Source organism: Thamnophis sirtalis, unplaced genomic scaffold, assembly GCF_051295495.1.
Source record: "Thamnophis sirtalis isolate CommonGarterSnake01/CBP01778 unplaced genomic scaffold, rThaSir2_p1.2 scaffold_9, whole genome shotgun sequence".
Classification (NCBI taxonomy): Eukaryota; Metazoa; Chordata; class Lepidosauria; order Squamata; family Natricidae; genus Thamnophis; species Thamnophis sirtalis.
The window spans coordinates 15,675,308-15,699,714 of record NW_028261389.1 but is presented as its reverse complement, the minus strand read 5'-3'; the positions used below and the strand labels follow the sequence as shown (position 1 = coordinate 15,699,714).

Below are 24,407 nucleotides of genomic sequence, written 5' to 3'. Positions count from 1 at the left end.
CCCTGCTTAGGCAAGAAACCTACAGCACTTCAGACAAATGGATATCCAACATTTTCTTAAAAACCTCTAGTGTTGGAGCATTCACAACTTCTGGAGACAACTTCTGTTCCACTGATTAATTGTTCTAACTGACAGGAAATTTCTTCTCAGTTCCAGATTGCTTCTCTCCTTGATTAGTTTCCCCCCATTGCTTCTTGTCCTGCCTTCTATTGGTACCTTAGGCTTATTTACGACGGAGGGAGCAGCAAGCGCTAATCACTTGATTAGGACGCCGGTAACTCTACCCGAATACCTGCCGTTCCTCCCTTCTATTTTAAAACACACCAAACTTCACTAAGTGAAACTGAACTTAAAACCCTCACCAGCCATTCCTCCCCCCCAAACCTCCAACCTCCCCCGCCGCTCCCCCCCCCCCCCCACAAATCTCATAGCGATTTCCTTCGAGCTCTTCTTCTGCTCTGGCTCCCTTCCTAATCACGTGCCTCCCATTCACTACATTGCCCAGAGTGCACTGGGGAGGGCACGAGCGAGACCCGCCCATTTTTCCTTCACGTCGACTTAGCGTGGGCCGACGAGGGCGACCTTCGCGGCCGAGACGGCCTCTGATTGGCCCGCGGCGCCTCTTGCGATGATTACGCCATAAGGGCAAAGGGCAAACGGAAAAAACGGAGAGGCGGAGCGGGGAGGCGGCCACCGCGGCGGAGGAGGCGGGATTCCCGGAGGCGCCGGCGGCACCGTGGGGCCTCCCTCCCTGCCTCCCTCCGACCCCCGCTCAGCATCGGGACACCGGAGCGAGAAGGCGTCTGGTAAGGCGGCAGCGGGAAGCGAGCGATGCGGGGTTTGGGCTCCGGTCCTTAGGCCTGGATTTCCCGGGGGTCCCTTCCGTCCCTTCCTGGGGGCGCCGTCGCAGGCCCGGGGATCGGCGTCCGCGGGCTGTCCGGGCTCCCCTCCGCCGGCGCCTCTTCTCCCAGGCGGCGGCTGCTGCTGCTGACCTTGGCGAAGCGTCCGTGCAGTCCGTGTCAGCAGCTACTGCTGCGGCGATAAGGATTCCCTTCCCTTTTCGGGTATCTCGAGAGGCGGTTTAATTTTAAATTTTATAATAGGACAATTTATTTTTTTTAAAAAATACAGTTCCGCATTTTAAAACCATCTGGAAGCCGTTTGGTGTCTTGATGCCCTCGGAGTCCCATTAGCCAAAGGTTTGGCCACCTGCCTGTCTCGCCCTGACGCGTTTCCAACCTGAGCGGGGATTTATTTATTTATTTTTATTTATTCCGTCAAACATGAATTAGAGAACAGATATAAGTACCATTATGAATACATCAAATGGATACAAACACAAGGGAATATTAGAACAGGGACGGTAGTTGCGTGTCGGTAGCCTCCTTAAAGACCTCTTAGGAATCAAGTTGGGAGCAGTTTACCTAAGTTTGTATCGTTTGTATCTATGATGTCCTTGTCTGTTGTTGTGGTTGAAGCTGAAGTAGTCATTGACAGGTAGGACGTTGTAGTGGATAATTTTATGAACTACGGACGGATTGAAGAGGGCGAAGTTCTAAATTGTCTAAGCCCAAAATTTCAAAAGTCTGGTGGCATAAGGTGCACTTATGCGCACTCTTAGGCTTGGAGTGAGGTCGACAGTAGACAGTCTAAAGTTAAAGTTTGGGGAGTTTGGGGAAGAAACCACGGATTCAGGTAGTGCATTCCAGGCATTGACCACTCTGTTGCTGAAGTCCTATTTTCTGCAATCGAGTTTGGAGCGGTTTATCATAGGTTTGTATCTATTATGTGCTGGTGTTTTGTTGTGGTTGAAGCTGAAGTAGTCATTGACAGGTAGGACATTGTAGTGGATAATGTCATGTGCTATGTTTAGGTCAGACTGAAGGCAGCGAAGTTATAAGTTGTCTAAGCCCAAAATTTTAAGTCTGGTGGCATCAGGTTTTCTGTTGTGAGCAGAGGAGCGGATGACTCTTCTCCTGAAATATCTCTGGACTCTCATGATTGTATTAATGTCCAATATGCAGTGCGGATTCCAGACAGACAAGCTGTATTCGAGAATTGGTCTAGCAAATGTTTTGTATGCCCTAGTTGCAGTTCAATATTACCGGAGGAGAAGCTTCACAAGATTAGGTTGACAACTCTTAATGCCTTTTGTGTAATGCTGTTACAGTGAGCTCTGGAACTTAGGTCATTTGAGATGAGTACTCCCAAGGTCCTTGACAGTGTGGGGGTCGTCTACGAGGTTATTGTCCTCTCAGCTTGTATTTTGTGTTCTGATTTTTTTCTGCCAATGTGTAAGACAGAGCATTTGTTGGTTGAGGTTCCCCTTTTCAGATGAGTAGCTGTATCTTTTTAATGCGAGTTTAGCATCAAGTGCAGTAGAGGAACTTGCCTTCCTTCCCAAAGAGGCTGTCAGGTTGGTTATGGGGTGGCAGATATTTTTGTACCTACACAGGTGTGTTCTTTGGAAGTTGTAAGAATAAAAACCAGAGAATCAACAATTTACTTATATTCCCCTTACATTTCTTTAGAGTAATAAAGGCCATAATAGTCTTTTGGTAGGTTTACAGGGTTAGATATTCAACATAACATGTCTGTAGAGATTCTCAGTCATCCAGGTCATGGTTGTCCCAAAGGTGCTTTCTCAGGAGGCAACAGGACTTTCTTGTTGGTTTTTTTTGGAAGAAGTTTCGCTTCTCATCCAAGAAAGTCAGCAAGAAAGTCCAGTTGTCTCCTGAAAACTCACCAATAACAACAGCAACAACAATCTATATTGTCACTGTACATATATACAACAAAATGGATTTAGCCTCTACGGTGCAATCCATAACAAAATATAAAACAACATGAATAATATAGAAAATGGTCCTTAGTAATTAGGGAGAAACCAGTCATATCTTTCCATGTATGTATGGAGTGATTGTAGTTGTATTTAGGAGTCTGGCAGCCCATGGATAAAAGCTGTTTTTAATCTTGTTTGTCCAGCTAGCTTTACTTCTGTGTCTTCTGCCCAATGGTAAATACGTATTTACCATCTTATAGCATCACTGCAGTAATAAGTATTACAGTAAAATGTAATACCTATTACTGCAGGGGATGTTATAAGAGATTTTATGATTCATTCTGTTGTTGGTAGTAGGACAGCCTTTAAAGGAACAGCAACTAGTTATATTTGTAAAGAACTTTAGAGTCTTGGATGAAATCCTGCCTGGGAAAATGGCAGGCTTCAATACCTTTACAGGAGCAACATTGCACAAACTCACTTTGGGTAATTTGAAACTTGTAAGCATTTGGGGATTAAAGTGTTGGTGGATTTTCGGTACAAGGACTGTCAAGATACTTTGGTACATTTCAGGTAACTTTAGCGGCAAAAGACAGGGAGTAATATAGATGATTTGAATAACCAGCTGAAATATTTTGTGCAAGTGCTGGTAAATATTAAAAGTTTTTACTTGGCTTAATAGAGAATTGAGTTATCAACCAGGTTTGATATCAGCACTTGTTTAATAATTTGCCTGGGACTGAAAAACTTATCAATATGTGCAACACGTATAAATATTAGCTATGTATCTTTATCACAGAGAAAAATCTATGGGTTTGATAGGAGTTGAAAATGACTTGATGGTACATAATTGTATATATTTACCCCCAAATTTACAATACTACTTTTTTTAGAGGCATAAGGTACATGGTGACTCTCAACCCGGCTGATCCTTCAGTTCAATTAATTTTGCAAGATTGGAGCAGTAAGCCCCACTGAACTATATGAAGTTTAATTTCCATCAAAACCACTAAGAACTGATAAGAAGGAAGATGGTAATTGTTATCAAACATCACTGAATATGGTAGACAAAAGCACCTTTGAATGTTTCATCAGTTTCAGTGGAAATAGGTGAGGACTGGGAAATCTATCGGTTCCAGCATAATCCTATAGGATGCTGCAAGTTAAATTTTGACCAAAACTGATGGAAATCTTGGAAGTAAGCGATTTAGATGTTTTCACTTCACCACATTCTGTTTTTCTATCACTGGGGAAACAAAAATGAAAGCGCAAAACAGGAAGGGAGGATACAGAGGCACATAATAGAAGTCTGTGTGACTTGGATTACTGGTGACTGCCTGGGCAAGTCTCTGCAGTTTTCTTGGCACCATTTGCAGAAATGGTTGACCATTGCTTTCTTCTTTCTACGCCTGAGAGATAATGACTGGTCTCAAGGTCACCTGGCTGGCTTCATGCCTAAGGTGGAACTAGAATTCATGGTCTCCCAGTTGCTACCCTAAACTAGCTCTTAATATTTTTAAATACATACCCACATTTTCAATATAAAAAAAATAGAAATATTCAGTATGCTAGCTTGTAAACAACAGTGCTTGGGTGTAATTTGGAGTTACTCGGCTCTGCCCATGGCTTTTAAATTGGAAGATCTGGGAAACAATTCAGTGTTAGCTTTGAGGTATTATGTTCGAAGTTTTTAATCATAAGCAGTAACTAGGTTTTATGCTATATTTCATTAAATTATATCCTGTCTTTTTTCAAGGAACTGAGAAATAATTTCTTGCTGTTGGTAGTATACTATTTTGCCATGTACGTACCTATGTCATTAAGCCAAGTGATTATTTTGTTTAAAAAAATATAATTCTAACTAAGGTGAAAATACACACACACACACACACATTCATTGCACTGTGTATGATTGTAGGTAAGAACGGACATAAATGAATATTCCTATGCTTAAAGAAAATCAAATAACTTACCCAGATAAAAAATGAAATGTCTAAAGAGAGGATTCTAGCCTGATTTTCTTTTTCTCCTTGGAATTGTGTTTGTATAGCATTTATAACGATTCCCATCTGCCATGTTTGAGCTAAAACACTTCAGACCGGTTTATAAATAATAGGTATCAAGATATGCTGTAGGCAGCTTGTAGGTAAACAGAGATATACTTTACATATTGTGTAATATGTATACATATATGCCATGAAATTTCATTGTAATGTATGCCAGTTAGCTTACATTCAAAGTAACAATAGTTATTCAAAGTCATATTGCACTGCATATTAATGTCTATATTAGTACACTTTACATACTTCAGTGGAACACTCGTGTATCCCATCTTTCTTCACATTTGTTTAATAATCTGTTCCATATGTTTTGTGTACTTAATAACTGAAAATTCTAGGTTAAATACTGTATGTGTCATCTTCAAAAAATCTTCCCTCTTATACCCTTTTGTATAGGAACATTGCATAATTGATTTGGGTAGAGAATTGTTTTGACCACCTGCTCTATGAATAATGTTAAAAATGATTATAAAGACACTTGCATCACATGAAATTTAAAATGTTAATTGAATTAATGACATATCAGAAAGGATTAACTATGAATTAACTATTGCTTGATACACATATTGTATCAAGCAATAAAGTAAACTGTTCTCATTTCATATTTATGGCAACTTTTTTTTTTACTATTTGTTATCCAGTTGTTTAGAGATACATTGGGGAATTTCATTTGGCTTTTTATTAAGTTAACTGGCCACATTGAAACCCATTGACTTTTTTCTTGCAAAAAAACCCCACCTTTGCTACCTGTGGAGTTAAGAAGTTGAATAAAATTTTCTCTTCTGCTTAAAAAAAACTTATTTCCAGATGATAAATTGCTTCTTGCTTATTGACAAATGCAAAATCTAGTTTTTCTCCACTTTATTTCTACTACATAGGAAAGGCTTCAGCTTCACTGATTACTTTTTGGTTTGTTCAGTACAGGTATCTGAAATAAACTAACCCTAATTCTTGGCTACTAGGCCTGGTTTTAAAAGGCAATTTTCTGATCAGGTAATTGGATTTAATAGTAATTTTAGCGCACATATATTGGATTTCTAATTTAGAACCACAATACTTCTCTCTCTACGCTACTGATTGCTCTTGGCCATGATTGCTCATATGTTATACGTTGATAGTGGCCAGATAAGTAGAAGAAACTCAAGTAGAATGAGGAGCTGTTTAATATAATGGCATCTTTTGATATTTAAATAGCAAAATACCAAATCTGAAGCTAATTCAATCTTCGTGGTTGTATAATTTGGGGATAAAGCCTATTTTATCTACCACTGATAAAATTATCCAATCATACAATTGAAATGTATATGTATGTGTATACTATACATATATTTCTTTGCGTCTTTTATTTGAGAGATATTAAATGAAATAACCTGTATTTACACAGTGCTGCGTAAAATGCAACCTTTGCTTACTGATCTTACTTAGCAGTACCTTGAGTATACATATCCATGGAAAGATATCACTAGTGAGCAATGTTAAATAAAAGTTTTGTCAGCAGCAATATTGAAGCCTTACAGGAGCAAAGTTCACCAAAAAGTTTGTTGACCTTTTGATTTCATAAACTTTGCAAATTAGATTGCTGAATGGTTGTTTAAAGAATATTTGCTCAATAGTGTGCATCTTTGTGTGCCCGTCTTCATTTTTAAGGGGGCATTTGTACTTCAGTGTAAATAACCACAGTTGTTAAAAATTAGGGGACATCATGTTATTTGGGTGAAAATTGATATTTGTTAAATACTCGATATTGGCTGGCTGTCAAATAAACCTGACTCAGTTGTCCTTTGTTATATCTTTGTCCTTCTGTTTTCCCCCCCAATCTAGATGCAGCTATTTCTTCATTTTATGCAATGTCTTCAGTTCCTTGCTTTGAAGATCCCAAGCTTTCATATCATCTAGTTTATTTTACTTGGCTACCTTAAAGTTTGAATGAAACATTGCATTGTAATTTATTTTAACTTAGTGCCATGTATTTTAATGTTTTCGTTGCATGGACTTGGGACAAGCAACAAGTCAGTTATATTAAGGTTGCAGATCAGATTTGTGCAGATTGATTCCCATTGGGTTTCCCCACATAATCCTTGTATGTATTCGGAGAGGTGGGGTTAATTTGCAGAAAACAGGAGCATCAGTTGTTTAGCTGTGAAGTACTGTAGAATTTATTTTGGAGCTAGACAGTGATATATTTTGAAGGAATAGGTTTGAATTTTGGAGTGAGAATGCCAGTCTTATTTATACAATTTTATTTGGCAATTTAATTGTCATTTAGCTTCATTAGTTTACCATCCATCCATTGCAAGGCATTTTTCAAGGCACAGCAACACTTTTATCAAGTTTCTACATGCCCACTGCCCTCTAAAATTGAGACAACTGGCGAGAAGCAAATATTGTACAGCGTTTTCCTGAAATACATACGTACGTACATACACACACACACACACACAGGCAAATGTGTGCTTTTTTTGTTTTAGCTTACGGTAATATTATAGGGTGTTCTTGGTGCAGGGTATCCATTGCAATTAAGGCACTGGCTGGCTCACATATTTAATCAGATCAATTAAAACTCTCATGTTCTGTGAATTTGCACCAAGTACTAAATTTAATTAATTTCAACCTTATCTTACTTTTTATGGCATAATATTTGATGCAATTCCAGCCTGTTTGGTTAATTTATGTCCGTCTGGGTGTATTGTGTAAACCAAGAAAATGTAATAATTCAGAATCCAGTCTGGGTCGGTCACCGGGACCAGAGGTTTAATCCTTCAAGCTTTCGGACTCGTGATCAACCCAGGCCGGATTCTGCAACTTTATCCTGGGACACGTACATTTGCCTTCATTTGAGTAATACTCCAGTATTACCCAATGGTTCCATGTTATACAAACTGAGCCAGCATGTTATAATGGTTGTCCTGCCAAGCAGAGAGACCTGTGTGCAAATCTGTATTCCTCAAAAACAATTACCAGTAACTTTAAATAACTAGCTTGTTGTATATAGTTTAGAAATAAAATGGGAAGTGATGACAGAATGCCTGTAGTCCAAACTTATTTCTTTCCCTATTTTAAAATAGAGTATGAACATACCATACTCTAGAGTTCATACTCTTATTTTAAACTAGGGGTACAATGGTTAAAGAGGCTGAACTTCGAGGTTCGAGACTCAAGTGCTGCACGACAGGGTGAGCTCCCGTTACTAGCCCACCTACCAGTTCAAAGCATGGGAAATGTGAGTAGATAAATAGGTACCACTTTGGTGGGAATGTAACAGCATTCCGTGTACCTTGGCATATAGTCAGGCTGGCCACATGCTCATGGAAATGTCTTTGGACAACACTGGCTTCCTCAGCTAAGAAATGGAGATAAGCGCCACCCCGTAGCGTCAGAAATGATTGGACAGGGGAAACCTTTACCTTTATTTTTATACCATCTTTAAAGTAATCTTTCTCAGAATTCTCTCACAAAAGCATTTAAAGTGTTCAGTGCTGCTTTGTATTCAAACAGCTAGGAGCTCATTTCAGTAGATGTAACATCACGAAGACACCAGCCCTGATTCATTTCATGTAGCGTTTCTTTTCTGGATTGCGTTTACTTAAATAAAAAATTGTTATGTACTGTAAATTTGGTGGATCTTACCGAAATCCGTCCTGTTGAGCAGGTTGTACCTGAGTCCTTGAGGCAGAGGGAACCAAACAATATGGCCCCCAAAACATCTGCATAATTACAGGAAGTTGTCTTCTGCATGCTTAGTTAAATTTACATTTTAGAATAAGTGGCACTTATGACTGGCTCAGACCATATGTTATTAGCAATACTACTACTATGAAGCTAATAACAGTATTTTAATTCAGCAATTACACAGATGTAATGTGAGTACAGATGTACAGATGTGCTGTAACAAAAACACAGAATTATGGGATATGAATTAAGAAGCTTGATATTAGAGAGTCCTGTTTTGATGCTATGGGTATTTAGTTATGACCGATATGCAAATTACTGCATTTATCGGAATAATTTAACTTAAAATGGGATTATTGCCTTGTGAATTATGTAGGAAGACAGGTAGGTGATAAAGTATTTTGCAAGTAAAGACAGCTTGGCCATTAATAAAAATGTATGTATGAACATTTTGGTATATATTTGATGAATAATCAGAATATGTATTCTATTCTAATGGATTATAATTGTATTCAAATTATATTTTAATTGATTTTTCAAATTTAAAATCCTTATTTATTCTCTTAACATTTTATACTGCATTTTATTCAATATCTCTAAGCCTCTGAAAGTAGTGTTAATAGCATTCTATCTGAATACACATGACATGTAGCTGATTAATAGTGACCACACACAATAGAATAGTTGTTGAATTGGTTATCTATGTCTGTTAGAAATCTGAGATGTCAAAATTGTTTTGTTTTTTAACATTGCAGTAATATTAGGTAGAAAGCGTACTTCCCATATTATAGCTCTGTGATGGCTAATCTGTGGCATGCATGCCACAGGTGGCACGCGGAGCCCTCTCTGCGGGCATGCGAGCCATCACCTAGCTCAGCTCCACCGCGCATGCGCGCACACCTCATACCAGCCAGTTCATTTTTGGGGAGTGGGGGAAGCAAGGACAGATGTGGTGCTCTCCCCTGCACTCCGTTTTTGATGCCAGGAGGTTTCAGGGAAGGCCTCCAGAGCCCAGGGGAGGCCGTTTTCACCCTCCCGGAGGCTTGAGGAAAACCTCCGGCGCCTGGGGAGAGCGAAAAACAGGATGTCCGGAAGTTCTGGAATTGGGCCTGTTTTCGGCCTTCAGAGGGTCTCTGAAGCCCGAGGGAGGCCATTTTCGTTCTCCTGGAGGCTTGAGGAGAACCTTCAGAGCCTGGGGAAGGTGAAAATCCCCCCCCATGATGGGGGGGGCAGTTGCACAGGTGGGCAAGGCACATTGTAATGTGGGTGTGGACGCACACGCATGATTTTGGCACGCGAGGACAAAAAGGTTTGCCATCCCTGTTATATAGCACATTGTAATTATTTTTAAAAGGGGAAGTAAGTACACACTTATGGAATTTCTAATATCAAATTTGAGAAATGGAGAAGAATTAATTTCTAGGCTCCGTTTCATTTAAAATGGTATCCTTTTATTTTTTAAACATTATACACTTATGTTTTTTTTAACTTTTAAGTGTAGTATGGGGCATTTCCGTGATTGAAAAGCACAATCTATGTTTGGAATTAGAGGATTGTATTTTGTGTACTTCCAATAATGTCACCTCTTCCCATCAGTATTGGAATATGGCTTATACATCGCTGACGGTTAAAAAACATTTATTGGTATTGGGTGGAGGTGGCACTTTTACTTTATTAAAGCTATCAACAAAATTTCCCCGCTGCTTTTCAGTCCTGTATTCAAGGTCAAGGAAGTTATATATGATTAAAAATTAACAGTTTATGTTGAATGAAAACTCAGTTTATGCAGAGTTATAAGTCATATTGTCAGATAGAAACCGTCCACTATCTAAACCCAGATAAAACTAGATAAAACTAAGTTTATCTTTTATCTAAAACTAGATAAAGCGACACAATGCTACTAATAAAATGATAAAAAGTATGTCTCATGTTTCCTCTAAAATGGTATTCAGCTTCTACCAGACAAAGGTTGGTTCTTGACAAGATTTAGTAGGGATTGCAGTGATCTAAAATAGAAGACTGTTGCCGTAAGTAATACCACTCTTTCCTTTTTTTTTGTTTTTTTTAAATTAATGAATCCTCAGGATCAACTTTGCAAATATTACATTTATAAACCGCCGTTCTCGTTCGGTTCTCCTTAAAACTAACCCCCCCCCCCAATAGGCAAGGGTTGAGAGGGGAACCCTCTCTCACCCAGGGAAATCACTGCTTCCCCCCCACCCCTCTTTGGCCCTGAAATGCCAAAATAGAGACCCCACCACCTGCGATTCTGACTGGGGAGGGGGGCTGAGGGTCCCCCCACCCCTTGTTCTTGGGATACCCGGCCTGTTTCTTTGCCGCTTCCAGCAAAATGAAGGAAAAATAAAAATAAAAGTGCCTTTCCTGCCTCCTCCCCCACCCCCATTTTGTTTGCTTAAAATCAGTGCAATATAACTTTTCCTACCATTTCTTTACACGGAAAAAAATGACTTTTGTACAACCTCGCCAGCGAGTGTGATAAAGTGTGCAGAGAGAGGCAAACGTCTACACATCATGTGAGCCGACCACCTTGTGAGTTGAATTGGGCTGAAGGACTGGCCCAGAGTCTCTCAGTTTCTCAGTTTGACTCCCTTTTTGTTTCATAAAGCCATAAGCATGAGATATAAGAACCGCATTGTTCAAAATCGAGTTGCTCATGTTGTTGCTGCAAAAAGATACAACTTAACGCCAAGCATTTTGGCTGAAGATACAGTGCTCCATCTATCCTTCCCCTGACCTAGAATTCCCCATCTGATCCCTTAAGATAGCAAAAAGGCTTGCACTTCTATTACTTGTCCATATGGCCATTTCATTTGCTAAGACTTACTTGTCATCCACGTTATACATGAGTTTTCTGTGCGGGAGACAAGTAGGGAATACAACCGATGCCTGACTTTGCTTGTGTTGCCCTGAAATGCTTCATTGTCTGCCTGTGCAACCTGCTGTTAGAAAGCGAGGCTGCTGTGTTTCATACAACTTTCAAGTGTGAAAAAAGCAGTAAGTAAGAACATTGATTCTTCCTGCTGGAGACTTTGCTATTGCTGATGTTCTGGTTAACAAAACACTGGATTTTCTTCTTGCCTTCTGATACAACAAAAGGCACATAGTTCTTACTGATTTGTGACATTGAAAGTAACCTCTGCCAGATAAAATGTCTGTTGTTCTGCCCATGGACCAGCTGTAGAAAGCATTCATCTCAATATGGTTAGGATGTGAAAGTTTCGGGAGACAGCTTTATTTTTGACTCAGTGTTTGAATTGTGAACAATTTCCTGACAAGCAGGATTTCTCTAAAGAGTTTGTTTCTGTTTTTAGAGTGTGTGCAGTATAGGAGGCTGCTGTTGTTGTCTGATTTCTGGATCCATTTTGTTGGTACAACACAAAGCAATTATTTTGATCTTTCAGTTGGGTTTCAGGCTAGGATTCAATACTGAGACAGCCTTGGTGGCACGTGGATAATTCACATGGAACCAGATGGAAGGGGGACATCCGCATTTATGCTTCTTTATCTTTCAGCGTCCTTCAACGCTATTGATCACAGAATCTTTTTGGATTGGCCGTGGGAGTTGGGAATTAGGGGCCATGCTGGCAATTGAAACCATTATATTACGGCGACTCTTGTCTTTTCTTCACGACCGGTTCCAGTTGCTGTTGGCAAAGGGGAGAGAGATTATCCTCCAGGCCCCTCTTATGTGGGGGTTCTGCAGGGTTGAATGCTCCATCCCTTCCTGTATTCTTACTTTTTGATTCATTTGATTAGCCAGGGAATAGCAATCCAGCTGAGCATGCTTAAAACTTTGTGTTTAATTGGGTTACAAAAAATCTGATGTTTGTATTGTTATTGTTGTTGTTCCTGGTTATCTTTCATAAGATGATTCAGCATTTGTAGTATGTACCATTATTGGGGTATTCAGGTACAATTGGATGTTAGCTTTAAGGTTTCATGAATATTCTCTATCCCAGTGATGGCTAAATGTTTTGCTATCATGTGCCAAAAGCAGGGGGAGTGCAGGGGGTCATGCGTGTGTGTGCACACCCATAATTCTATGCCCCCTCCCCCCACGCATGTGCACCCCCCTGTGCTCCCCTTGCTTTTGACACACGATGGCATGGTGGACCTGTTTTTCGCCCTCCCTAGGCTCCAGACCCTTTCTAGGAGCCTGGGGAGGGCAAAAACTGCCTTCTCCACAACCACCCTGGAGTCTACCGGAAGCCAAAACAGCCTGTTTCTTGACTTCTCGTGGGTCCAGAAGGCCCGAAAATCAGCTGAGCTGAGCTCGCGTACCCACCGATATGGCTCCGCGTGCCACCTGTGGCATGCGTTGCATAGGTCCGCCATTACAGCTCTATCCTGTTTCTTGTCCGCTGTTTAGAGGAGAGATTATGGTCATCTTGTTTAGGAGTTATAAAAACCAGAAATGTTTACTGGTTGCTCTTCTCGTTCAACGGCCGGCAATAAATGTCTAATCTGTTGTTGCAGAATTATATTCCCTGTCCTTGGAGCTATTGAAAGAAAGTTAAGAAAAAGTCGTTACAAAAATTATCAGCTGCGCTTAGAACTGAATTTGGCTAGTTTCCTCCCATTGTTTTAAAGCACAAAATGTTCTCCCCTTTGTTAAAAAATGAAAGCTATCCATGTATTCATTCTCACTTGTCCTTGTTTTCTTACAGTATTTATTTTATTGCAGAGAATCTAAGTAAAAAAAATTCTGAAACTATGTGGCAGGGCTAATCCTGAAATAGTCCTGTATCAATTCAAATAAAATTGTCTGGACCTCATGGGAATGGACTCAGATGCAGTAGGCCAAGGAATTATTATTTTTTTGTCCCTTTGCAATTCTGTTGAAATCAGTGCTCCCACTCAACTGACCCTGTCTATATCATATGCAAATCGAGAGGTTGAATAATAGGACAATTTTAAGTGACATTTACCAAAGGGGCTTTACCCCATCAAAAAGCTTGTGCTTGTGCATCTCTGCCCCAGATCTCCTGCTAAGTCATGGGAGTCCAAAGTAGATGTAAAGGTTGAAGATACTGTTCTAAATAATTAGGTGGTTAGTCATTTAGTTGAACTTTGAAACATTTGATTAAAAATAGCAAAATCTTGTGTGTGCCCTTTTATGACAATAAAGGAAATGTGAGCTCATAAAAATGATTATCATTGTAATAGCTAATTTCTCAATAAAGTATCATTGCAGTTTAGCTGGGGAAAAACCTGTTCAATTTCTACAGAAAACTTGTGTTCAGACTTTAGACAGTAAGTTTGTCACCTTTATATATAATGCAGGAGTGAAAGGTATTTAGGATAATGTGCAAGAATTTCAACATTAATGTTTATGGTATCTTAAGTATTAAGTATGGTATTTTGTCACTTGGTCCCTGGTGCCAAAAAGATTGGGGACCACTGCTATAGTAGATTTAACAGTTGTTTTGAATAATTTGAATTCTTAAGTCAACAACACAACATCAACAGCACATAAAATGAAGTAGTTTATATTCACATCCCCAAACAACATACCTCCAGCATGACCCAAGTATTATTTACATGTTTATCCATAAATACATAAAATAACCATTACACACACCTTGTTTTTTCCCCTGCTGAGCCATTAGGCTATGCCATTTCTTCCCATGTATGCTCTACTTCCAACACGCTTACTTATCTTATTCAGCAAACAAAGGTAATCTCCACATTCTCACTTAACACTTAATAATTCTAACATGCAGTATCAAAAACTTTCTTTAAATCAACAGATGTGCAATGATTAAAAAAAGAGGTTTAAAAACTTTGCTATTAAACATTTTTATTTTTATTTTGAATGTGTTATAAAGGAATAATGTGATTGGATGATATTGAAAATAGATAAAGGAATGCCACTATGTGGTTTTGTTTAAAAAAAAAACCACATTTTGGAATGTTTGTTATAAAGGGACGTTAAAATAACTATAGTGGTGCCTGTTCTCTTCTCAGTGTAAGTATCTCAATATCATAAACCACCATCATGAAGTCACAGGCAGACTTAATACAAATAATACAATACAATAGCAGAGTTGGAAGGGACCTTGGAGGTCTTCTAGTCCAACCCCCTGCATAGGCAGGAAACCCTATACCGTTTCAGACAAATGGCTATCCAACATCTTCTTAAAGACTTCCAGTGTTGGGGCATTCACAACCTCTGGAGGCAAGCTGTTCCACTGATTCATTGTTCTAACTGTCAGGAAATTTCTCCTCAATTATATATAAATATATGGGATGTTAAGTAGATATTTTGATATGAATTAGAGGTGATGACGGTGGAAGGGATGCACGAAAACTCTGTGTAACCAATTGACACACTTTCTACAACTTTGTAATGGAGGATGATTTTATTTGTTTTTATTTAAAAAATTTAAAAAATTGGGGGGAAAAACAGATGTGCAAGAAACTTTCTCAATACTTTCAGTGACTTGCTAAAGAGCAAAAAAATCTGTGTAGTCCTTGCTATGTTGCACTTCCCAACTTCTGCTCGCTGACAGCTCTCCTACCTGTCAATCAAAATTATGCCGAGTACCTTAAAGCAGGAATGACTCCCTTATATACTACATAGTGCTTTTATAAAATGTATATACAGTCCTCAACTTATAACCATTGATTTAGTGACCATTCAAGGGCACTTACGGTTGATCTTCACCATTCCTACCATTGCAGCATCTCCCCAGTGACATGATTAAAATTTTGGCACTTGGCAACTGGCATGCATGTATGTGTCCTGACAGTTGCAACATTCCAGAGACATATGATCACCATTTCTGACCTTTCTGTCTGGCTTCTGACAAGCAAAATCAATGGGGAGAGCTGGATTTGCTTAACAATTACACAATTCACTTAACAACTATAGCAATTCATTTTACAACTATGTCAAAAATCCAGTCCAACTTCCCTTATATTATTATTCATTTTTATAAAAATGTGTTAAAAACTTAAATTAAAAAAAAATCTTCCAAATACTTTTAGAGATATAGTTAACAGATTAACCCACCTATGGGTTTTTTTAACTTATTTATTTTTGCTACATTTCCCTATTTTATAGGGAAAGAATATAGTCTTCCAATAATTATGGACACACTTTACATGTTATACAAGTTGCACAGATGCTCCACAAGGAAAGCACATTCCTATGTTATCGTTTGTTCTCCTGTGTTAACTGTGTCTAACCTTAACGTCTTTCAACATGCTTATTATAGCATTTATGGTTTCTTTTTGTTGGACAATAACACAGCATTCATTTCTCCAGCAAATCACAGTCATTCCCATACAGGTTTCTAAAATTAGCGACTTTTAGCCTTCTCTCACTTTAGTTTCATCCCAACTCACTTCATTAGTTTTATTTTTAATTCCATTCACTCTGCAGGAGGTTCCCTGTTTGACCTGTTTCAATGGATTCCTGCTTTCATAAACATCCATTATTATCTGAATGACAGTAGTTCCTACTTTATGCTTCACTTTATATGTATTAATCACTTCGTTCAGGGGCAGCAAAGAAAGACAGCAGATTCAAACTTTTTTTGTTTAGTGGTCTGCTAGATGTTTGTTGATGCTTTGTTAGTGCAATAAAGATTCCAGAAAAGAGACTTCTTTCCATCAAAATGTGTATTCTCGTTCCCTCCCCCAGTTGTTTATTTTTTTATTTTTTACAAATATATCAAATCAATGCGTGAACAGTGTTGTATCTGTGTGTCATACATTCATACAAGTAAAACTGATAAAATTAATCATAATTATTTCATTCAGTCCACTTATGTTTTTTTTAAATAATAATACACATTTATATTAGGTTGTAATCTATGTTATTCAATTATTCCATGTTTTCTCTGGTTTTTTTTATTTTATTTTATTATATAAAAATATATACACAAATAGCCCCTCTGTCAGCGTTCCAAGTATCATGTAGAATTAAATCAGAGTCCAAGGCAAAACAATCCTTTCGGTTCCAATAAAGCAGACATCTTAGGCACATCTGTGTTAATCCCAATACTGGAAATGACGTCACAATTCCACCCAGTTAAAAGTTCATGATCTTGTCCCCACACCCACAATCCATCACATGGTCCAATCTTCTTCCATGCTGGCATCCACAACCAGCTTCTTCCGGTCAGGTGTACTGGTGCGGAGACAAAGGATGACCTTGGCTTCTAGTAAAGAATGAAAAACAATACATTCCACAATCCTACTCCTTCTATTTCCCCCTCCCATCGACTATACTAATGAAACAGCATAATGAAATAAGAGAAAGTGTGGCAGGCCAAAATTCTAAAAGGAATATAATTGCAGGCCTGACACCCTCTTCTCTTATTTCTATCACTTGTTCTAGCTTTAGTCCTGTCACCCTTTATTAAAAGGCTTTTTCTTTCTATCTTATCTAATTTCTAATCATGTCACCCACCTAGAAAAAGAAAAGAGACAAAAAAAGGAAAAATAAATCAGAACAATATCAAAAAAGAGAAATCATCTATCCATCATCTCTTGCCCGCTTCAGGACTTTAATGTGTATTCTTGATGGCTATGGCTTTTGGTACCTGTAAAAAGAAAAGAAAAATACTAGGTAGGTTTATATAGCTTTGGGGGTGACGTGTTTATCGTTATCAACTTTGTTTTTCAGAACTAACCAATTCGTCACTGCCTCTTGCTGGAGAAAATAAGAACTTTTAAGGAAGAGCCTTGATCTCATGAACGAATCAACAGATCTTGGGAATGCAAGCACTCTGGAGCCAGTTATACGGCTCAGGAAGGGACACATGCCCAATTCTGCTGGGCAAGAACATGATCATAGCAACAAGTCCAGTGAGCAGGAACCTCTCTTAGTAGAACCATCAGCATCATCTGAAAAGGTAACAGTGAATAATTGTTATACTGAAATTTGGAAACAAAGACAGAGTTCCTTGGATTATGAGTTTACTTGAGTTAATGATTACAATTGTATAAATCTGAAAGATGATTTTCTAGAGTACCTTGGGAATAATTACGAACCTGTTTTAATATACTTGATTCCCAAGCTGTAGGCAATGGTCATATTGCCCTTTAGAGTGGCTGACATTTTTTTGCCGTTTTAAAGACCAATCCTATATAATCAGTTTTATTTTTGTTAATATGTTTACCAGGGCAGACAATAAGAAGTGAAGTCTTAGGAAAATGACATATCGGTGTATTAGCCACACTGGATATAAGCCCCTTTTCTATATCGGCTGTTGTTTGAAAATTCAGGATAAATATTAGATCCAAGACTACTGAATTGCATCTCCATCTATATACCTAAGTTGTACCTACACTCACTTTTCTGTAGCATTGAAACAAAACAACAAAGCAACCAGTAACTATCCTGATGAACTCATTTTGTAGTCCTTCATACAAGGTATTGCACCTAATTGACATAGACGATGCTCTTTCAGCTGTTGGGCAGAGTGTTTATATTATTATTTCGATCCTTAATTAGGTTCCTCATTTAGCTGCTTTGTGTCCTCATGAAGAGAAGGAAATATTGCTAGCTGGCTGGCTTCAAACAGTTCAAGTTTGTAGATCTGCATACAGACTCTATGCCTCGAAGTCCACTGCTAGTTAAATTATGCATCACAAAATGGCTACTGTCCAAGAACTATAGTGCAGTGTTACTAAGGTTTATAAGTGGAATTTAGTTTAGGTTTAGGTTTATTGACATTTGTATGCCGCCCACTCCCTAGAGACTCTGGGCGGCTCACAGACAAGACAAGGGACATATAAAAAAATTAAAATAAGAATACAATCATTAAAATTACACAACATGCATGCTGCTTAGAGTGGGGCTGGATACTAATCATCAGCCCCAGGCATGCCGGAACAGCCAGGTCTTAGTAGCTTTACGGAAGGCCGGAAGAGTAGTAAGGGTCCGGATCTCTACGGGGAGATCGTTCCATAGGGCCGGAGCAGCTACAGAGAAGGCTCTCCCCTGGGGAGCCGCCAACCGACATTGACCAGCCGATGGTACCCGGAGGAGGCCCAATCTGTGTGGTCTTATTGGTCTCTGGGAGGTAAATGGCAGGAGGCGGTCTCTCAGGTAGCCAGGTCCTAAACCATGTAGGGCTTTTAGTCCCAATCAGTCCTGTCATAAAAATAGGCTGTTTATTTGGAAAACATGTAGTGTAGATATTTCTCTGCCCCTATTTATATTAAAACCTTGGTTTGATTAGAAACAGGAGCATATGAATAAAAATATAAGAAACTAGTACTGAATGTGATTATAGAAAATATATGATCATAAAGAGAGCAATGGATCCATTTTCTAAGACCACCTGTGGTAATGAATCTATTAGTGATCTTGAGGCATTGCCTCATCTCTTCTTTGAGACAGGATGATAAAGCTGTTTTATTGGACTATTTATTGGATGTTCTTTGAATTTTTAAATGCTCCAGCAAGTGCTTTTCTAAAAGAAAGAAAATGCTATTTGCTAATGGCATCTCAAAAAGTGAATTTGCATCAGATGTAACTTGCCTGTTGCTTTTCCTTTTTAACTGGATAAACGACTTTTGAAATTTGAAGTAATCTCTGTATGTACTTTGTTTAAAAAAAAACAGTAAGACTTACTAGGTGATAAGTATTCAGGAAGTGGGAAGGGCAGAATTCTTTATAACAGTGTTTTCAAACTTGGCAACTCTTAAGATTGTGGACATGAATTCCACATGCTGGCTGGGAAATTCTGCGAGTCAAAGCCCACTCACCTTTAAAGTTGCCAAGTATGAAAACTACTAGTGCATAATATATTGAGGATGATATTTGGATAGCCATTTGTCTGAAACGGTATAGGGTTTCCTGCCTAGGCAGGGGGTTGGACTAGAAGACCTCCAAGGTCCCTTCCAACTCTGCTATTGTATTATTGTATTATATTAGTTTTTCTATCCCAGTGGAGGTTAAAGATCTACCATATATAAATAGCAATAAATCTAAATGACTGGCTATTGCTTTAGAAAACAATATGTTTAGTCCTGGACTTTGTGCAGATTTTTTCTTTCTTTCTTTCTTTCTTTCTTTCTTTCTTTCTTTCTTTCTTTCTTTCTTTCTTTCTTTCTTTTTGCATTTGTGGGGATAATATTTTGTGGCACATTGAAATTATATGGCCAGCAAACAAATGTGGGCAGCAAATTTGTTTGCTGCCTAGAACCATATGGATTGGGTGGGGCTATAGGCAGTTTTTAAAAATAACTGAATAAACATTCAAGTTTCCCATCAATATTGCTGCTTTCTTCTCTGTGTTGGAGCTGTCTGTCCTTCCTTACTTCCTTTATTTTTCTCTGCCCTTTGCTCTTGAATAGTTGGAGTGTCTTTGTTTCCCCTGCTGTTTCTTCAGTTACTGATATCGCCTAAACAAATGCCTCTTACTGTGGTTTTTGTTAAACTGGCACAATCAAATGCATGTGACTTTTATCACCTGATGAATGGGCTTTTCATGTACAGCTCTGAAAAACCTGCACTTGACTCTCTCCTTTCCCCCACCCCCCCACCCCTTATAATCCTCCAGTGGCCAAAAAAAAAAAAGGAACAAAAGGCTGTTTTCTTCTCATTTTTTTTCCAGCCACCCTAGTTTTTTGCTCTTGATGGATGGTGGGTTTTGTCTAAAAAGCCAGCATCTGTGGTGTTCTGTGCATTTTTAGTGTGTGGCCTAGAAGCGTAACTGTGAAATTTTGGATCCGTTGCGCTGAGGCCTTCGGTACAGTGTGAAGAATAACGAACCATGGCACTTGACTCTTCCTCATGGCAAAAGCCCAGCTGGGACATTTGTTAGAGAACCGGGGCCTTGGTGACTTCTGAATTCAGCTGTTTGACCTTTTGGAAAGGATCTGTCACTAAGCCTGCTTTGAAAGTGTTTTGTTTTTTTAAATGCTTTTTAGTTACAGCAGAGTAAAAAGGAGAAAGAAGATATACAGCAGTAACAAAGAGAAATTAAGCTAAAATATTAAAAAGGGTAAAATATTTAATTTTTTTTCTTAGAAGTACAGAAACTGTTTTTAGTTCTTGTGAGGAAAAGGAAACAATAAAATTTCATGTTAACTTTTCAACAACCAGTGTTTAGCTATTTTTCATTTCTGTTCAATATTCTAAATATATTTGTAGTTACTTTCCTTCACTGCCTTTAAATCTTACATATCATTTCTTCCCCATCATGTTCTGATTTAATGTGTGTGTGTCTGTGTGTGTGTATTTACAACTCTTTGCAATACACACGCACACACACATACATATACATAAGCATATACACAGATACGTATATACCAGAGGTGGGTTCCTATCAGTTCGCACCTGTTCGGTAGAACCGGTTCGTCAAATCTACCAAACCGGTTAGAAGTGGTTCCATCAGTGGACCCAGAAAGCAGGCCACACCTACAGAAGAGGTTCCAAAATTTTTTGAAACCCACCACTGGTATATACATATATACATTGATATAGGTAGGTAGGTTAGGTAGGTAGGTAGGTAGGTAGGTAGGTAGGTAGGTAGGTAGGTAGGTAGGTAGGTAGGTAGATAGATATTGATATATTGCAAGGAGTTGCAAACATTCAGTATCAAACCCTCAAACATAACAAGGTTTTCTTTGTGCCCCTCACAAATGTATAGTGGGAAATTCCTAACTCTGTAAAACTGCTTTGGGAATTGTTAGGAAACCAGGAGGAGCTGCAGCTCACCAAAACTGATCTCTTTTAACAAAATTTGTTAGACTGAAAAGGTTTCACCAGATCTCTCTTAATTTTGGTCATGATAAACTAACATAGCTTTACTCTTGCAGTGACTACAGTTGAGGAATGCTGAAGAGGAGAATTCATTCTCTCAGTGATGGGTATTCTGTTGTCAAATAAAATACACAATTTCATACAATCCTTACAATGTCTTAAATTTTCTTGGAAACTAGTACAGTACACATTATAGCAAGGATGAGCCTCAGGACCTATTTATAAATCCCCCATTATTTTTCCTCTTGTCTTATATGGGATCCCAATATACTATCCATAGTAGAAGTAGGTTTGTACAAGGTCTCAGGATGCCTACTAAATATCCTTCCCTTCTTGATTCTTTTTTGGGAAGTCCAGAAGGAAATTTCAGAATTTTTCAGAACATTGGATTCCCAGATTGACATATATTTTGAATATCCCGAGTGTTTTATATCTGAAATTATGCTCGGTTGCAACTGATTTGTACAATTAACTGTAATGTATTCTCCATTTCAAATATGCCAGTATCTCCCCAAATTGGAGAGCTCTATGCTACGATATAGATAGCTGAGCTCTGCAAGCAGAGGTATTTGCTGCAGATATATTTTTGCTCTTATGCAAAGTTTACTGAGTTCAGTTTCAGAAGTTTATTGAGAAATCTTGCCACGTAATATAGTTTGCTCAAACACCACCTTGACTAACACCACTTTGAGAGTGGTGCGGTGGCCTAGAGGTGGAGCTCTCGCCTCACAATCAGGAGGCTGAGAGTTTGATCCTAGGTAGAGGCAGTTATTTCTCTTTCTGGGCACAATGAGAATAGATCTGCTAAACAAAACTCTGCATTGGCAATAGGAAAGGCATCGGGCCATTAAATGTGCTGCTAGAGCCAAGGTGGCGCAGTGGTTAAATGCAGCACTGCAGGCTACTGCTAGATCAGCAGGTCAGCGGTTCAAATCTCACCGGCTCAGGGTTGACTCAGCTTTCCATCCTTCCGAGGTGGGTAAAATGAGGACCTAGATTGTTGGGGGCAATATGCTGACTCTCTGTAAACCGCTTAGAGAGGCCTGAAAGGCCTATGAAGCGGTATATAAGTCTACTGCTATTGCTATTGCTAGCTCCATTCAGTTGCTCAGACTCCACCCCGCAAGGGATTATGGGGTCGTTAAATGGTGATGAAACACCACCTTGACTATGTGCTTGAGATTGCTTTGGTGCTGCTTTGCAGCATCTGTTCTCTGTGTATTAAAGTTATTCAAAGCTTCATTTGATGACATATCCAAAAGACAAGAAAAAACGCTACTTGTCTTTAAAAGTTAAAAAAAAAAAGCATGGTTGCACGAAGATTGTGTAGCAGGACTTCGGGAAGAAAAGCAGAAGTTTTTCAACAGCTGATGTAGCTGTGGTTTCGCTCCCCCCCTCTTGTGCTTCAGAAAGCCAACTTATGGCAGGGAGCTTGTGGCACTAAGGCACAGCTGCTTTGGGAAGTAACATATGGTCTAACGAGGTGGGGGAAGATGTTTTGAGGGCCTCTATGGCAGCTGCAGTTCTTAGTTCTGCCTGGTTTCAGAGGGCCTTCTCCAAATAAGTTGACTACACAGAAGCCGTTGCTTGCGTTGCTGTTGAACAGATATGCAAAGGTTGGTTATTTTGTCTGACACAGACTACGGGGAAAAAGTCATTATACTGAAACTCTTCTTAAGAAGGAGGACCGATTCATATTTTCTGCCTAAATGATATAAAACTATTATTTATTCATCACATAGTTCTCCATCTCACCAAAAGCAACTCTGGGTTGTTTTTAGATAACAAGGGATAGTGGAGAATTGGAATCTAGTAATTTTACCCATTTAAAAAAATACCGTAGAAACAAAGTTCAGGGGATTAGCTGTGTTGGCATGATAGACCAAATACAAGTAATATAAAATATTTTGATAAAATGCAGTCTGTTGCACTTAAAGCCGAGGTGGCGCAGTGGTTAAATGCAGCACTTCAGGCTACTTCAGCTGACTGCAGTTCAGCAGTTTGGCTGTTCAAATCTCACCGGCTCAGGGTTGACTCAGCCTTCCATCCTTCCGAGGTGGGTAAAATGAGGACCCGGATTGTTGTTGGGGGCAATATGCTGACTCTGTAAACCGCTTAGAGAGGGCTGAAAGCCCTATGAAGCGGTATATAAGTCTAACTGCTATTGCTATTGCTATTAAAGAATGTAAGACTACAACTGGGAGACATTTTGCATACAGTACTTTTGATTGCCAGATTTATTATTTAGCACCCTGTAAACAAACTTTTTTTTTTGCATCATAATGAACCTGATGACTTTAGTTTGATTTATAACCTTTCTTGACCTGATGCCCTTCATTTGGGAAGAGAGGTCCAGTAATGGTCCAGTATACATGGAGGATATCAGGATATGTAGTGCTGACTTGTGTCAGCCTTATATACGTCTAATATGTACAATGGCAGTGTAGTTCTTCTGGAATCTCTTGCCACCATTTAATGTTTCCATATAGCAGTAGACATATAGCCAGGGACGCAGTGACTCAGTGACTAAGATGCCGAGCTTGTCGATCAGAAAGGTTCTGCAGTTTGGCAGTTTGAATCCTTAGTGCCGCGTAGTGGAGTGAGCTCCCGTTACTTATCCCAGCTTCTGCCAACCTAGCAGTTCGAAAGCAGTTGGAAAGTAAAAAATGCAAGTAGAAAAATAGGGAAGGTAACAGTGTTCCATACGTCTTCGGCGTTTAGTCATGCCGGCCACATGACTACGGAGATGCCTTCGGACAGCGCTGGCTCTTTGGCTTTGAAATGGAGATGAGCATCGCCCGCCTAGAGTCGGGAACGACTAGCCCATATGTGCGAGGGGAACCTTTACCTATAGCAATAGCACTTAGACTTATATACACTCCACAGTGTTATTACAGTCCACTTTAAGGGGTTTACAGAGTCAGCCTATTACCCCCAACAATCTGGGTCCTCACTTGACCCACCTCGGAAGGATGGAAGGCTGAGTCAGCCTTGAGCCAGGAGAGATTTGAACCGCTAAATTGCAGTCAGCCAGCTGTCAGCTGGAGTACTGTGCACCATCGCACAGTGATAAATTTATCATCCATCCTCTTTGTGCATATTTCTCACTCATGACTTTGACTTCTACTATATTCTGCTCCACCTGCAC

At 39.2% G+C, this 24,407-nt stretch overlaps 1 protein-coding gene across 1 annotated transcript in view; it reads left to right on the top strand.

The window, feature by feature from the left end:
* The first annotated feature begins 665 nt into the window (after nucleotides 1-665).
* The window catches only part of ADIPOR2 (adiponectin receptor 2), a 42,773-nt gene continuing 19,031 nt past the window's right edge, over nucleotides 666-24,407 (top strand). The window contains exons 1-2 of the mRNA XM_014068470.2: nucleotides 666-806; nucleotides 17,168-17,396. Of these exons, the coding sequence (XP_013923945.1) occupies nucleotides 17,235-17,396 (162 nt within the window). The 5' untranslated portion in view covers nucleotides 666-806; nucleotides 17,168-17,234. The remainder of the gene's footprint in view (nucleotides 807-17,167; nucleotides 17,397-24,407) is intronic.